This window comes from Pteropus vampyrus, unplaced genomic scaffold (assembly GCF_000151845.1).
Source record: "Pteropus vampyrus isolate Shadow unplaced genomic scaffold, Pvam_2.0 Scaffold90, whole genome shotgun sequence".
Taxonomy (NCBI): domain Eukaryota; kingdom Metazoa; phylum Chordata; class Mammalia; order Chiroptera; family Pteropodidae; genus Pteropus; species Pteropus vampyrus.
The window spans coordinates 2708794-2725155 of NW_011888871.1; the positions used below are offsets into that span (position 1 = coordinate 2708794).

The window sequence follows — 16362 nt, forward strand, 5'->3', positions numbered from 1 at the left end:
CCACACCGCCTCGCCCTCCGCCAACGGGCAGCCGAAGCCCAGCAGCGGCCACCACCCAAAGCTGGGGAAAACTGCAGAGAAACAGGAAATGGCCGCTCCACTCACATCCGGCCGCCCCTCCCCCGCGCCGGCGCCGCCGATCCCAGGATCGGGGCGGGGCGCTCCCGCCCGCGCGCTCCCGGCTCCTCTTGGCTTCGGGCGCGCTCGGGGACGCTCGGGAACGCTCGGGAACGCTCAGCTCCGGCCTGTGCGCGCGGCGGCAGACGGCGGGAGACGAGACGCGCCGGCCGCCATGTTCGCGCGCCGACGACGCGGTCCCCGCCGGGCCTGCGGGATTCGTCCTCGAGAGCAGCTTCGCGTCCCGGGCCCCAAGCAGCGCCTGTCCGAGGCCCGCAGCAGGGTGGTGACCCGGCCTTTCTGTGTGGTGACTGTAACTTATGTGAGGACGAGGCCTTTCTAGAAAATTCGGAACCCAAAACTCTAAAGAAGACCCCACGCAGCACCGTTAAGCACAGTAACCGAGGTATATTCAGCCCCAAATGTGCTTTCTTCCCTTGCGCGTGCATTTTCTGTTTTTTTTCGGGGGTTGGGGCCTTTCTTTTGCCCCCTGGTTGTGTGGAACAGAAATGTTAATTTAACTTCCACGGCTGGAAGTCTCTTTAAAAGGGTTGCTGGCGAGAGAGCAGACCAGGCCCCAAACGACCCGCAGCAGCTCCTGGTGGGTTGAGCGACGTGTCCCGTGTCCACCGTGTCCCCTGTGCTGGCGGTGATCGGCGCTTTTATGGAAAGTTTGCGGGGGAAAGATGCAGGTCGTGGTGAATTTACACTGGCTGCAGAGGCAGCTGGTGGGAGAAGGCGAAGCGGGGCTAGTGCTGGGACAGGCGCCGAGTCCGCAAGGAGGAGGCGTTTGCTCCTCTGGGTCGCGGTGGACAACAGTCTAGAAAGTTCGTAGGTAAACAAGAAGTGGAGGTGCCTGGGGTTGGTTGGCGCCGGGCTGTTATCTTTTTTAGATAACCGAGGAAATAGCTACCTGGAAGTTAATTCAAAGTTCCAGCCTACGCCGGGGAATGTGAGCAGTCTCGTTAGCTGGCCCCCAGCTATTAATAGGCTGTTTCTCTCCCTGCTTCTCTCTCTCCGTCCCTCCATCTCTCTGTTTCTGTCGCTCACTCACTCTCCAGCCCGCTATCATTTAATTTTGAGCATCTCAGAATTTATCTCGTCGCTTTGTAACAAGTTCTGGAGATAACGTCCTGTTAGGGGACCATTCAAGTGCCAACATTTTGGTATACTGCCCAGTGACTTCTTTGTACACATAACGAACACGTTTAAAACAGCGTTGTGAAGCCCTACTGAATCATTATGAGAACATGTTTAATGGCTGCTTACTAGTACTTCTTTTATGCACAGTACTTTAACCATTCCTCTTACTGGGCAGTTGAGTTGTCCCTATTTGACAAACAATGCTGGGATGAACATGTTTGTGCAAGAATCTTTATAGTTGTATTTCTTTAGACTAAGTTTTCCAAAACGGAGTACTGGGTTAATGGGGATGAATGTTTTTGAAGCTTTAATACATGTTGTTGCATTGTCCCCCCTGCCCCAACCTTCAGGGGAGTCGACATCCAATGATGATTTCACCTTTTAGGCCTCCTCTACGTATATCTCACTCTGTTGCTCAGTATATAACAGGTTTTTTGCAATCAGACCTTTTCTACACAAGTTTTTTTAAGCATTTTTGTGTTGTAATTTTTTTTTTTTCCAAAATAAACCTGTTCCCAGGGCAAAGGACGTGTCCTTGTTGCTCTATTCATAAAGATCTCCCTTGAAAAGGAGGTGAAATGTCAAGAGCAACAGTGTCCCCTTTGCTGATGATAATTTCCGGTGACTCTATGACAAACCTAAACTACTAAGTATAATTACCTCCATGTCTTCAGACTGGAAACAAATAAAAGGCTGGAGCCTCAGGTCATTAATTTAATTCAACTGCACAAATATTCGAATGCTGCCATTGCTTTATGGCCTGATAGTAAATGAACCAGATAGGGACATAAGTGCTTCGTACCAGACTCACCGTGCTTAGTACTGTGATTAGGGTGCAAATATGGTGCTTATCAGGAGGCCACAAACTATATTCACACTAATAAGGCTTTCATCAAAGAGATGGGAGTTGAAGGATGGGCCTGGGTAGAATTTTTGGTGGGTCTTAATGGAGTAAGAAGAAAAGCGTTTCGTACAGAAAGAACAAAGTCCTGACAGTCAGAGGCTGAGGGCCATCCTCCGATGTAACAGAGGGAGCCAGGCGCCTGAGTTGCTCCAGGTCTAGAATGTGGAGGTAATCACGGCTGGATTGCAGACTGCCTTGACTGTGGACTTTACTCTGGCAGGACGTGAGTTTTTGAGCCAATCTGTGAACAGCCACATTCAGATCATTTCTCTAGACTGAGAAAGTGAAAGTCCACCATATTAGAGTTTGGACTGTGACTGTAAAATAAAACTGTTGTATAACCCACATATGAAAATTAGCTTTAATCTAAAACTGAATTAATTTAAAACTTGCCCAAGTTTGGTTTTGAGTGTCTATTTGTAATGTTCACCATGGCAACAAAAAGTCCAAAAAAGTTAAAACATAGAGCAGATATTAGACCGCGTGTACTTCTGAACATGCTACATAGTTATTTCTCACGTGTCTCTTATGTATGTGATCATATATCCAATTCAGGTCCCTAATTCAAGGTCGATCATTTCTTCTGTTCTAGTTATTGTCTAGGTGTTGGAAGTGTGAAGTGAACAAAGCAGATGGATCCCTGCCATCGGGGAGCCTACATTCTAGTGGGGGAGATGTTCAACAGGCAAATGAACATACAGTATTCATTTCCAGGTTAACATGATGGATTATATGCAAACACCTAATTATACTTGTACCCAAAGCACCACTAGGATTTCAGAAAAGGGATTTAAAAAAAACCCATAATCCTAGAACAGAAAGTATAGAGAAGACAAGAGATATGGAAGCTGGAATGAGGGAACAGACAGGTTGAAACTGATTTCAACTGACGAGCTGTGGGAAAAGCTAATCAACATCAGATCTACACCGGAGAATCACCAGAGGGCTGGGGACTGGCAGCACCAGCACCTATGGAACTGGGGATGAAGGGAGAGTAGGGTAAGGAAAAAGGGGTGAAAGCCGAGAAGCAGAAGCAGGCAGTCTACCATCTACTGGCAAGGTGGCCACTTTCCCCTTCCCCTATGAAAGACTAGAGATTCCTCTCTAGAGAGGAAACCAAAGAGTGTTTGGATGGTGGTGGGGGTGGTGGGGACTCCAGGCACAGGGCCTGGAAAACAGAACAAAGATTTAGTAGCCTACGGTGAATCTTGACCCTCTCTCAGCCCCTCCGTGGCTCCAGCTGACAGTTTACTTCAGAGGAGGACAGAGTGGAGGGCTCTTCTCTGCGGAGCAGACATCAGCATGAGACGGTGTCTCCAGGAAGCCCCACACCTTAGCGCATCCCATGAACTCTTAGTTCCCACTTCCGATCAGCGACAGAGAATCATGGGAAAGATATACGAGGAAAAATTCCAGAATGGAAGCTAGAAATCAAAAGAAAGAAATTTGAGAAACACCAAAACAGCAAGGAGAAGGAAACTTTTTTTTTAAAGGCTGTTAATAACTTCAGATAATTCATCATGAAATTAGAAAAAAGAATTCAGATGATAAAAAAAAAAAGAACTCAGAAAAGCAAGCTAACAGCAAAAACTGATCAGAAAGCTTGAAACATCAAGTTGGAGAAATCTCTCAGAAGACATGGACAGAGAAAATATAAAATGGTGAGAACATTATGGAACCAGCCCGGGAGGCCCAACCATCCTAATAATATCCTGTAATACAGAAGGAACAACAACAACAAAAAAAGCAAAGGAGGAAAACATCCACAAAAATGTTCAAGGAAATTCCCCATTCCTGAAGGGCCATTCACTGAAGGAAAATGCCAGCCCAGTGAAGGAAAACGGACTGTCCCTGAGCACAACACCGTGAAACTGTAGGACAGGACAGTGGGCACAGATAAGATCCCACAAGCTCCCAGAGAAAACGCAGGCCATAAGGAAACAGGAAGTGGATGGCTTCAGCTTTGCCAGTAGTTACCCTGGTAGAGCAATGCCTTTAAGATTCTGAAGAAAAATGATTCTCAACCAAGAATTCTACTCAACCAAGAATTCAGCCAAACTGTCAATGAAGTGGGTGAGTAAAGTAAGAACATTCAGAAAAGCTGAAAGGAATGTCCAATGAACATCTATATATCCATCTAAATTCTACAATTAATATTTTACTGTATTTACTTTATGACATACCTGTCCATTTATCCATTTGACAGTCCATATAATTTTTTGATGCATTTCAAAGTTAAAGAAATCAGTACATTTCACCTTTAAGCATTTCAGCATACTTATAATTAATTATACTTGTTTATAGTTCACAGTTTTAGTTAAGAACTTTCAGTGAAATGCAGAGATTTATTTTTTTTTGAAGGTGAGGCACCCTTGGTTGACCTCACAGATTGCAAGGACCTTGTCTGCGTACGATCCCTTATTTATTTATTTACTTTTTAAGCCTACAGCACCTGGTCTTCCTACGTGGTCTCCCATCCAAGTACTAACCAGACCTGACCCTGCTTAGCTTCCGAGATCAGACGGGATCGGGCTTGTTCAGGGTGGCATGGCTGTAGACGAAATGCACAGATCTTAAATCAACCATTCACTGAGTTTTGACCTGTATCCATACCTGTGTGCTGCAAAAACCCTGTTGGGACATAAAACATGACTCTGACCCCAGGAATTTCTCACCTCTTCCCACTCAATCTGTGCTCCCACTCCCAAAGGCAACAACCGTGTTATCTTTTTCATGGGTTCATTTTGCCTGTTCTAGAACTCCGTGTTAAAAGAATCATATGGTATGTACTCTTCCCCTCAGCATGCTTCTGAGATTCATTCTTTTTGTGTATATCAGAAATTTGTTCCTATTTACCACTGAGTAGCAACACAGTATAGGATATGTCATGGTTTATCGATTTTATGCTGATGGACACTGAGGGTGTTTCCAGTCTGAGCTATTACAAATAAAACAGCCAAGAACAACCTTGTACATCTTTTTAGACACACATTTTCACTTACCACAGGTTAGTGCCTAGAAGTGAAATTACTGGGTCATAGTCGTGTTTCGTTTTAGAAGGAACTGAGACTTTTTCCAAAGTAATTGTCCCATATCACACATTCCCATGGCAATGTTACCCCACCAATACTTGTGTTATCAGTCTTTTTTCCTAGTCAGTCTTTTTTATTTTAGTCATTCTAGTGGTTTTCTGGTGGTATCTCATTGATTTGCATTGCCCTGTTGACTCATGGTGTTGAACACGTGTGTGTGTGCACGCGCGTGCCAATCACCATGCCCCACTTTTAAGTAACTTGACAAGAGCCTTCTGATACTTGTGGGCTGCAGTGCAGGAAAGCTACAAATCTGTCTGAATAAGAAAAATTCTGTTACAGATATGTGATACGGAGTGTATCTCAGAGGAAGCAGAAGCAACTGGTAACGGTTCTGGCTTGGGGCGGGGTACCTGGAGAAGGAGGTATGAGGGAGACTTTTCACTGTTTGCCCTTTCAAATTTTATAATTTGTGGAAAATAATATACCTACTGAAAATAGGACTAAAAAAAGAGATTTTAAAAAGGACATCAAATAGATCTGAGGTGTTATTCCTGGTGGAAGGAAGCGACCCCCAGGATACGATCCCCATTTGCTCAGTTATGAGCACCCAGTGGCCCAAAGAAATGGCTGCCTGGTCTTAATCACGGCATTCTTGCTGACATCTGTGTCAGAGGCGTACCGTGGGAGGGATGCTGGGGCAGGAGCCCTGAAACACCCCAGCGTGGCCACATGGGCTCTGTGGCTTTGCTGAGACACCAAGCCTTCTGCTCCTCTGCACGGTGGGAATGAACCTTGTGCTCTCTGTTCTCTGTGTTTACAAGTCTGGCAAGGGCCATAAACGAGAGGGGGAACGAGTGCCAGTCACCTATTACTTTGTTATTGGGATTTTTTTGTAAATAAGGATAGACATTCACATTGTTAAAACAGCAGCTAGTGTGGCAGAGCTTATGCTAAAGACCACGGTCCCCTGCCCAACCTTTCCTTGGGTCTCCCCGTCCCCAAGTCTGCCCCCAAAGGGCAATCACTTTTTTTTTTTAATTGTGACATATAACAAAGAAAAGACCACTAAACCAAAATGTACACCTTAGGGGTGACCACTTTTAACCGTATCAGATTTTTGTACTGATATCCTCTATATCTCCAAATAACAAGCCGATACCACTATTTCATGTTCGATCAACTGTCAACATGATCTCTCGGCTTTCAGCTGCAATAAATGAAGGTTAGCTCACTGTATCACCAACTCCCCCTTTATTGTATATATCACTATATTAGTTCTTCTCTTGGTCACCATTGAAACATTCATATACTGTCCCTGTCTTTGCTCTACCCACTATCTCTTTATCTTTCTAGGTAAGATGAGGATAATGCCACAGCTTCCCGGCAGCAGGTCCTGGGCCTGGGCAGTCAGAGAGTGACCAGGGCAGCATCACCTTATGCTTCTGACCCAAGAGCAGGCTGTTTGCTTGAACCCCATCCTGTGGATTCACTGATTTTATCTCTGCAGTCTGGACGGTTTGAGTCCTGCCCAGAATTCAGGCAAGAGAGAGGTTAGGATTTTCTTACCCTACTCCAGACTCCAAGCCACCTGCTGCTGCTCACTCCTTTGTTTGCTAAGGTTCCTAGATATGGTGTGTCACACCAGGAAATATCCAACAGAAATATAATGCAAGCTACACAGGAATGTTCTAGTAGCAGCATTTAAAAAAAGCAAAGGGAAACAAATGCAACTAACTTTTTAAAACCAGTTTATGGAGGTATGATTGACATACAAAAAGCTGTAGATATTTAATATATACGACCTGATGAACCTGAAATAATGCAATTAATCAAGTTTTATTTAACTCAACATAGCTAAATATTGTCATTTCATCATGTAATTAACATAAAAAGTTATTGAGATATTTTACACTTTTTTTGGTCTAAGTCTTTGAAATCCCGTGTGTATTTTACACTTATATCACATTTCAATTCACATGCTAAATGTTCATCAGAAATATTTGATGAGTCTTTAGATTTTATAAGATTTACTATTGAAAAGGTAGATTTCCATACCCAGGTTGCTCTAAACGCACTTAAAAGTTTTCCGGTAACTGAATTTGAGTATCAGATTTTAAATTTAAATCAGAGTAAATTTTAAAAGCTCGGTAGCTGCATGCGGCTACCATATTGGACAGGTATCACAGATGGTGGTCTCTTTGGTTTTTTCCCATCTCGGGAGTGTTGTTGACCATCTTGCCTACTATGTCACCTTATGAAGGCCAACCTCTCGGTCTTGGTAAAAGTGAAAGCTCCTGCAATATACATTATGGAGTGTATTTGTTCATATATTATGATTTCGGATATACTGATAAGTGCTATGAATAAAAATGAAGTAGCGCTTATTGTATTAGGGTTCTTCAGAGAAACAAAACCAATAGGGTACATAGCTATATATCTATCTAGAGAGAGATTCATTATGAGAAATTGGCTCATGTGATTATGGAGGCCGAGAAGTCCTGTGATCTGCCTTCTGCAAGCTGGAGACCAGAAGAGCTGATAGTTACAGTCCACGTCCAAAGGCCCGAGAACCAAGAGAGCTGATGGAATAAGTTCCAGTCCAAGTACAGAAGACAAATGTCCCAGCTCAAAAACAGGCAGAGAGAGAGCAGAGTCTCCCTTACCCACCTTTTGTTCTGTTCGGGTCTGCGGTGGGGTGGGCGCGGCCCCCCCGCACAGGGAGGCCTTCTGCTGTGCTGTCACCAGTGCAGATGTCAGCCTCAGCCAGAAACGCCCTCACAGACACACCTAGAGATGACGTTTAACCAAATATCTGGGCACCTCATAGCTCCACCAAGTTGACACATAAAATTAACCATCATGCTTATTAGTATGGGTACTGGGTACCGAGGGGGATGTGTTATCATAATAATAACAAGAACAAAATCCAGCTAACCACTGAACACACACTACTCACCAGGCACTGAGTATGCTTTTTGTGTATTTCTATTTCTCAAAACAACTCCATGGGTGAAAGATAGCACCGTTACACCCATTTCACAAGCAAGGACATGGAGGCATATTGCCATTTAGTAACTTGCACAAGATCAGGTCTCTGGCAAATGGCATTTTGAACCAAAAGAGTTTGATGCCAAGGCCTGCTGTCTTAGTCACCACACTAAGCTATATCATTTATTCTTTCATTATAAAATTTGAAAGAGCCAGTCCCTGCCCTCAAGGAGCTTCACTGTATAGTAAAAACATGAGTGCTTTCACAAAAAGAGACCATTTTTGGTTTGGAAGATAAAAGTGAGGGCCAGTCAGCAGGAAGACATGACGTTTGGCCTGGACCTTAAAGGGCAGGGGTTGGTTGAGTCTCCACAGATGTGGCAGGTTGTATTTCCAAGTCGGCCACAAGGTCTCTGTCCTACATGCCCTTCCTACACAGCGATATTGATACCCCTCCCACTGAGAAATGAGCTCTGTGCTCCCTTCCTTTGAGGCCAGGCAGGACTGTGTCTAGGGCAGGGGTGATGCCAGCGGTCTGCCGCGATGTCCTGGAAGCTGGCTCCTTGTAACCTAGCCGCCAAACTGTGAAGTCCAGGCCACCTGAGAAGACCATGGACAGGTGCTCAAATGACAGTCCCAGCTGTGGGCCCCACCAATAGACAGCAACTGCCAGATTCTTGAGTGAGGAAGTGTGGTACTGGCACAGAGCTGATCTCCTAACACCCCTGGAATTTCCTGTGTGGTAGGAGTGTCTTGTTACTCATAAGGAGACCTTTATGCTAATGAAGTGACTCCTGGCTGATACCTAGATAGCTTCAGGCTGGGGGCCAGACACCAGATAAATCAACCTAGGTTAGAGGGTTGGAACCTTTGACTCCACTCTCCACCTTCCAGAGAGGGAAGAGGGACTGGAGGCTGAGTTTGATCATGTGGCTAGTGATTTCATTAATCTTGCCTGGGTAATGAAAACCCTGATACAGTGAGGCTGGAAGAATTTCCGGGTTGATGAACGTATTATGTCCTGGGAGGGTGGCATGCCTAGGTTTCACGAGGAGAGGGCATGGAAGCTCTGTGCCTCCCCCAGCCTTGGACCTTGTCCTATTCATTTTATTTCTCAATTTATTGAAATAAGATTGACATACAAAAAACTGTGCATACTTAATGAATACAGGATGAGCTTGGAAATAAGTATACATTCCTGAAACTATCACTAATCACTGTCTGTGCCATAAACAAATCCATCACCTCCAGGTTTCCCCCTCCTTCTTATTTTGTTATAAAAACACATAACACAAGGCCTGTAACCTTAAGTATATGACACAGTATTGTTAGTTACAGGCATTATGTCATACAGTGGGTTTCTAGGACTTATTCATCTTGTATAACATTGTACCCTTTGACCTGTACCTCCCCACATCCCCTCCCTCCAGCCCCTGGCAAACACCCTTCCACTCTCTACTTTTATGAGTTTGGCTATTTTAGATTCCTCATATAAGCGGTGTCATGTAGTACTTGTCTTTTCTGCACCTGACTTATCTCACTTAGCATACTGTCCTCCAGGTCAATCCATGTTGTCACAAATGGCGAGACTTCCGTAAGGCTGAATAATATTCCATCATGTCCTAGTGGGCTCTTCATCTGACTGTTCATTCATATCCTTTATAAATTAGTAATCAGAAGTATAGTGGCTTCCTAAGTTCTGTGAGTCATTCTGGTGAATTAACACTCCTGAACAAGAGTTGTGGGAGCCCTTGAATTTTTAGCCAAACCGTCAGAATTACAAGGGGCTCCCAGGACTTGGAGCTGACATCTGAAGTGAGAGTCGTCTTGTGGACTGAGCCCTTAACCCTGTGGAGTGTGACAGTCACTCTGGGTATTTAGTATCTGAATTGAGTTGAGTTGTTGGACACCCACTTGGTGTCAAGAAATTGCTGTGTTGGAAAATGCAGGAAGTCTTCAAGATGACAACAGCCCTAGCTACCTGCCATCTGACTGCGAAAACATGAGCCCTCCCGAGTGAGAACCACTTAGCCAAGCCCACTCAGCCCACGGGACAGGAAGAGATGGTAAAATGATTGCTGTTTTATGCCACTAGGTTATGGGAGGGGGATTGTTTTGGAACCATGGTGACTAAGGAGTATCAGGGATTCTAGGTGGGGACAGTGGCACAATCGGGTGAAAATGGGAAGGCAGAGGACATGGTGGGAGAACATCACCGGTTGTGGTTCTTGGTTTGCAGGGGGCAGAAAGCTAATATGAATTTTAAAAAGAAAGATTTTAATAGGAAGAACACTGGTGAGTTCACAGAATTGAAGGAAAAGTCAGGTAATCAGGATTCAGAAAGGCCAGGATCCAGGCCACTGTGGGACCTACAGGGATCTTTTTGGGACACTGACATCACAGTAACTTAGACCCACCTGCCTGAGGGTGCCACTCTACTTGTGTTTCCCTCCCTGGCACAGGGGGAGGGGATTCTGGCTGGGATGGTTTGGCTACCTGCCCATCCTGTTAGGGGAAAGGGTGGGACCCGGTGACTCACAGTCCACCAGAGCCGCAGGAATAGGGGAGAGGAAGTCCTTGCAAAAGAATGGGAAGTTGTGGCCGGCAGGCAAAACAAAAAGATGTCTACTGTGTTCATTAGGATTAGATTTAGTGTAAATGACAGACCTAAAGTGACAACGGCTTAAACGAGATCCAAGTTTATTTCTCTCAGATCTAAGTTTACTTCTCTCGTGTAAAAATCCAGAGGTAAGTAATTCAAGCCAGTATGTCCCTCTTATCCATGAAGTGCCAGGGCCTAGTTCCTTTGTCATGTACCAGGATGGCCCTCCAGTCACACACATAAGTTCCAAGCACAGGACAAAGAAATGAGTGTGTGCGTGCCCAGTAGTCTCTTCGGGATGATTCTGCGGAGCCGTCAGAATCTCATTGCATCTCATCAGCCAGATGCAGTGACCATACCAAGCTGGTCAGACCAATTCGGTGACCCCTGTGGAAGAGGAGTGGATCCTAGAGGACAGTAGTCAGGTCTCGCCACTCCCACCAGGTGCCGCCTGGCTTCTTGGTCCTCACATGCACACATTTCCACACATTTGATATTTTTAAGTGTTCCCAGCCATCAAAGTAACCATAATCTCACACTCGACCAAGAACACACAACCCCCAGGCCTCAGGAGAGAGACACAGAATTGGGTCCAGGTACTGCCATAACTCCAAGTCCAGGGCCTCTTCCTTCGGTCCCATCTCAATGCTTTGAAACCTGTGGACCACACAGATGTTTTAACAGGCATCGATTCACTTTATAATAATGAGAAAAGGAAAATGACAGAGGTGAAAACATTTAAAAATAACAGTAATATGGTACCAGCAAGCAAAGTCGTTCAGGCAGACACCATTACAGTCCCCATTTCCACAGTCACGAGCCTATAGCTGATGACACTTCCCCTTTCCACTACCCCTTCTAACATCGCCTTGCCTTGGCCAGCATCACGGTTAGAGTTAATTAGCCAGTGAGTTTCTTTGCTCAAGTCAATGGTCCAGCCTATGTAGGGGTTGTATCATCTTTTTAAACCTTTATATATTGCTGGGTAATAAATGACTCCCAAGCTCAGACACATAAAACAAATAGCTGTTGGTCACGGAGAATGACCATCTGCCCTCCCCTGCGCTTTTTTTTTTTTTTTTTTTTTACAGTTAACTTGTAGTTTGAAATAAAGTCCATATGTTGGATTTGGTAGACAAATGTTTCAAGTCTCTTTTATCAGTTCCCTTTTACTCTCTTTTTTTTTTTAGTTTTTTTTTTTTTTTTTAATATCACAATCTTGATTTTGCCGGCTGCAGCATTGTAGGTGTTTAATATGTTCCTCTGGTAATTAGATCTAGAGACTTGTTAGATTTAGGTTCAGTTTTTCTCACCTGATAATATTTCATCAGGAGTCACATGTCTAGTTTCTTTTTGTGACGTTAGCAGTCATCAATTTTTGATTAGATTAATTCCTTAAGGGCTGCAAAATGGTGATGTTCTAATTCTAGCTTGGAATTAGAATATTTTACTTGTTTGCTGGACCCACCTGCAAAGAAAAACGTACCCTGACCAACTACTTGCTTACCTGAAGTACAGTTCATACAGGAAAAGTAGGATCGATGCTTCAGTTTTTCCCCCTTTACTTAACTAGTTTACAAAAAAAAAAGTTTGTCTCCAAGCATTTTCCAAAGGTGACCTGTGAGAGATTGTTTTTTGGGTTGATTTCATCACTGAGTTCTGTGTTGGGTTGTGTTGTGCTCCCAAAACTTCATGTCCCCCTAAAACCTCAGAATGGGACTTTGTTGGGAAATAGTCTTTGTAGAAGTGATGAGTTAAGATGAGGTCGTGCTGGAGTAGGGTGGGCCCGAAATCCAATGACTGGTGGGTGTCCTTATGGAGAAGGGCGCACAGGTGCACACACGAGAAGGTGGCTGTGCAAAGACAGAGGCAGAGATGAGAGCGATGCAGCTGCAAGCCAGGAGATGCCAAGGAGTGCTGGGCACCGCTAGGCACTGGAAAAGGCAGGGTAGGGGTCCTCCCCGAGCCTGCAGAGTGAACATGGCCCGGACAGCAGCTGGGTTTGGACTCATAGCCTCCAGAACTGTAAGACAATAAGTTTCTGTTGTTTTAAGCTGTTTTGTGTTACTTTTTTATGGCAGCCCTAGGAAACTAATACAAGTACCATAATGAGCTCAGGGTTTTGCTCGTATTATAGGTATGTTTTAGTTATTTTTGGTGTAGGTGCTCAAATTCTCATTTTTGGCCAGTGGAACCTTTTTACGTTGGCTCCTGAGTCTTTTTGACACCGTCTATCAAACTTTCTTACAAATTCCAGGCTCATCTTGTGCACCATCTGCCCCAGAATGGCTGTCTGCCTTTTAGTGGCAATTGGTATTTGGAGACACCGGGCTGGGCACTAGGTGTGTTCATTGCTACAAGTTGGTTATTCCTAGGCCTTCTCAGGGAGTACAGCTAGGAAACACACACACACACACACACACACTCTCATATTTTTAAAATAAATACATACCATACCATATCTCCAGTCCAAATTCAGGATTCCAGCATTTTTATTTAACCTCATCAAGCTGATCTGGCAACTCTTTTTTTCCCCATGCCAAAACTTGTTTTCAGTAACACAACATAATTACTCGATACAGTACACAACAACGGTTTCAAAATAATGGTACCAATGCCACCACCAACAATATGAGCACTGAAAACACTTAAAGAGTTTATTGCAGTTTTCGATTTTTTTTTTCTTTTTTGTACAAAGTACAATTGTAATGATTCTTGGAACAGTTCTTCTCTGGGTGTTATGTCGCTCACTAGATATACAGGTTCATTGGTTTCATTTTGCTTTTGGGTTTTAGGGCTTAACATTTTTTAAAATTTTGTTTGATGATTGCGTAGAATATTTACATGGTTCCATCTTTTACAAAATGAAGTATATTCAGAGAAGCATAGCTTTTATATCTGTATCCTTGACCCTATTCCGTCCCTCTTACCAAAGGTAACCACTTTAAAACAAGTTTATGGTTTATCCTTTTAAGAAACCAACAAATATGTATGTATATCTGTATATAGTGTATATAGTGGCATGCTATGCATACTTTTGTCCCTTACTTTTGTCGTTTAAGAACTCCATACTAGTACTTTGTCAATGATGGCTCATGTCAAACTTGATCTGTTGAAATAATGTCAAGTGCCTGGAAAGAGCCCTTCAGTGGGAGGCTGGAAGCTTGCATTTTCTCGAAATGGTAACTGAGCTCTTGTGTTTATACCCCACTCTTCCAGGTCTCTACGAGAATGAGCAAAGGAATATCAATTATTTCCAACCAGCATTTGGAATCATTTGTATCCCTCCTCTCTTGCAACAGCATAATCGAGTTGTCTCACCCTTTGGGTTGCTTCTGATCCATAGTTAAACATTAATTATAATGACAATGGATTCACTGAACTTGCATTGTGAGGACTCAAGGGCTCTGAATAGGAAAATAGCGCCCACTTTCTGGGCGCCCTCTATCTGCCTAGGATTGTGCCGGATGCTGTGCATGCCTATTCTCACTTAGTTCTCAGTGTTGCCTTCCCTAGGGAATGGGAGTCTTTTATCCTCATTTTACAGAACTGGGTCCTGGAGTATTAAGAAATTGTCGAAGTTGGACCCTGGCTTCCTTGTGCTTTTCTCACCAAGTTAAGCTAAAAAGAAAAAAGACTCTACTATTGTTTATTGCTTCTCTGATGGCAGGAGGGAAGATTGTAGGCAAATGTCCTGGACCTATTGATCAGTTGTTGATAAAACTTCCCTATTTGCCTTGGCTTCTTTTCTCCTCCCAGCTCTCATAACCCTTTGTGCCATTAGAAAATACCTTGTACACTGACTTACAATTATTCTGTTAGTTTCCCAAATTATAGTTAGCTGAATGTCTTTCCAGAGATGCCAGAGACTTGAGTCTGAGTTAAATGTTAAGTCAGGAGGCTAGACTAATGCACCAGCCTGCTTTATAGCTTGGAACTAGTTAACCTTGATAGATACATATTAAACCTCAAATCTTGTCAGCTTTCATTTGTGTTCTCTTTGACCTCTCATTATGTCTGATTACAAGAGGCTTTTTACCTTGCTCAGGTTAATTTTGTGGTAATTCCATTTGCCACTGTTTATGGCACGCGTGTTAAAAATGCCTCATTGCCTCAATGGCATTTACAGACAAAGAAATGAGTAACCAGGGAGGAGAGCTATATAAATCTCACATTGCCACAGCCCATCTGGTCTTTCAGCATAATTCTAATAAAAAGTGAAAATCTTTACAGGCCCAAGAATAAATTTAGCTAATGTCCAAACTTGTTTATACATTGTTAGATTGATTTTGTGTCTTCTGGCAAATTTTCCATTGAAGACTCTAGCCTTTAAAATGTTTCCATTATTTTCCTAAACACGGTATTTTACCTTTTGGAAAGAATAGCTTGAAAAACAATGAAAATTCAGCACCATGTGTTCTGCAGTCTTCAAAGATAGCATCCACTGCACTGAAAGGAAAAATAGCTTACAAAAAAAGGGAAGTGAGCTTTTGAATGTCAACAATAAATGAGGCAAAATATGCTGCAAAAGTCAGGCAAACTAAAGGTTTGTGCAAATACTTTGAAAAATATTATTTTAATAATAAAGCTAGCCAAAAGCTAAAAACCCTCAAATATTTACACTTTTAGAATACAATGGATAGTAAATATAGGATGACGAAGCATCAAAGAATAGAATTCTTTTTATATAGTAGACATTTAAAGAAAAACAATAATGCTAAATAATAGTCATGACAATGCTAGATATGTTCTTGTGATTTATAATCTTTAAATTATAGATGCATAAAATGAAAAAGAATTTTTAACGATTTAATCATTTAGGGCTATAGAATTTTTAAATGACTTAAAAATGATTATTATTGCAAATCCATTGGGGCCAAAGGATTTTACATTTAAATCCGTTTTCACACAGTTTTCTACTTTTGTTTTCTTAAAGGACTTAAGACTTGTTTTTCATTTCATCAGTGAAACCCTTTTGTCCCAAGTTCTCAGACTTTCTCATCGGTGGGCAGAAGTAATGACATGAAATACTTTTTCTGAAACTAGGAGGAAGGTATCTACCTTCTTCCCACGAAATCTCTTTAATAGACACATACATGCTAAAGTAGGAATTTAAAAACTCACTGTTGAAAGAAAAAGAAAGTAGAAGAAACAAAAAGAAAACAAAAAAAAGGAAAAAAAAGCACTTCACTATAACCCCCCCCCCAAAAAAAAAACCCACAAAACCCCAGACCACCGGTAGTTTTGGAAATTTCAATATTTTTACTTTTTACATCAGGGGCTTTAATACCATAGTTATTTAAACTTTATATAAGTGGATAGTGAACAAGAATGGCTGGAGACCACAGCAATCCACATGGGGACAATGCTCTGTCCATTGACCCTGAAAAGCCTCCCTTTGTTTGCTTTCTGTAATTGGTCAAGGGCATTAAGAGCTTTCACAGAGTTGTGCGACTCCTCAATACCAATTCGGTCTTCATCTCTTCCCTTTGCTTTTCTTGTTTTTCTTTTGGATAAGAAGTAGGATTTATTGGTGTGTGTAAGGAGCAGGCAACGCCAAGCCTCTCACCAGT

At 43.0% G+C, this 16362-nt stretch overlaps 1 protein-coding gene and 1 non-coding gene across 2 annotated transcripts in view; one reads left to right on the plus strand and one right to left on the minus strand.

Annotated features, from left to right (window-relative positions):
- Positions 1 to 292: 292 nt before the first annotated feature.
- Positions 293 to 16362, plus strand: part of LOC111728752 (small integral membrane protein 10-like protein 2A) — a 28576-nt gene continuing 12506 nt past the window's right edge. Inside the window, exon 1 of the mRNA XM_011363847.2 lies at positions 293 to 439. Within this exon, the coding sequence (XP_011362149.2) occupies positions 293 to 439 (147 nt within the window). The remainder of the gene's footprint in view (positions 440 to 16362) is intronic.
- Positions 4605 to 4723, minus strand: LOC111742301. The gene has a single exon (XR_002781257.1). It is a non-coding gene; the product is annotated as a 5S ribosomal RNA (ribosomal RNA).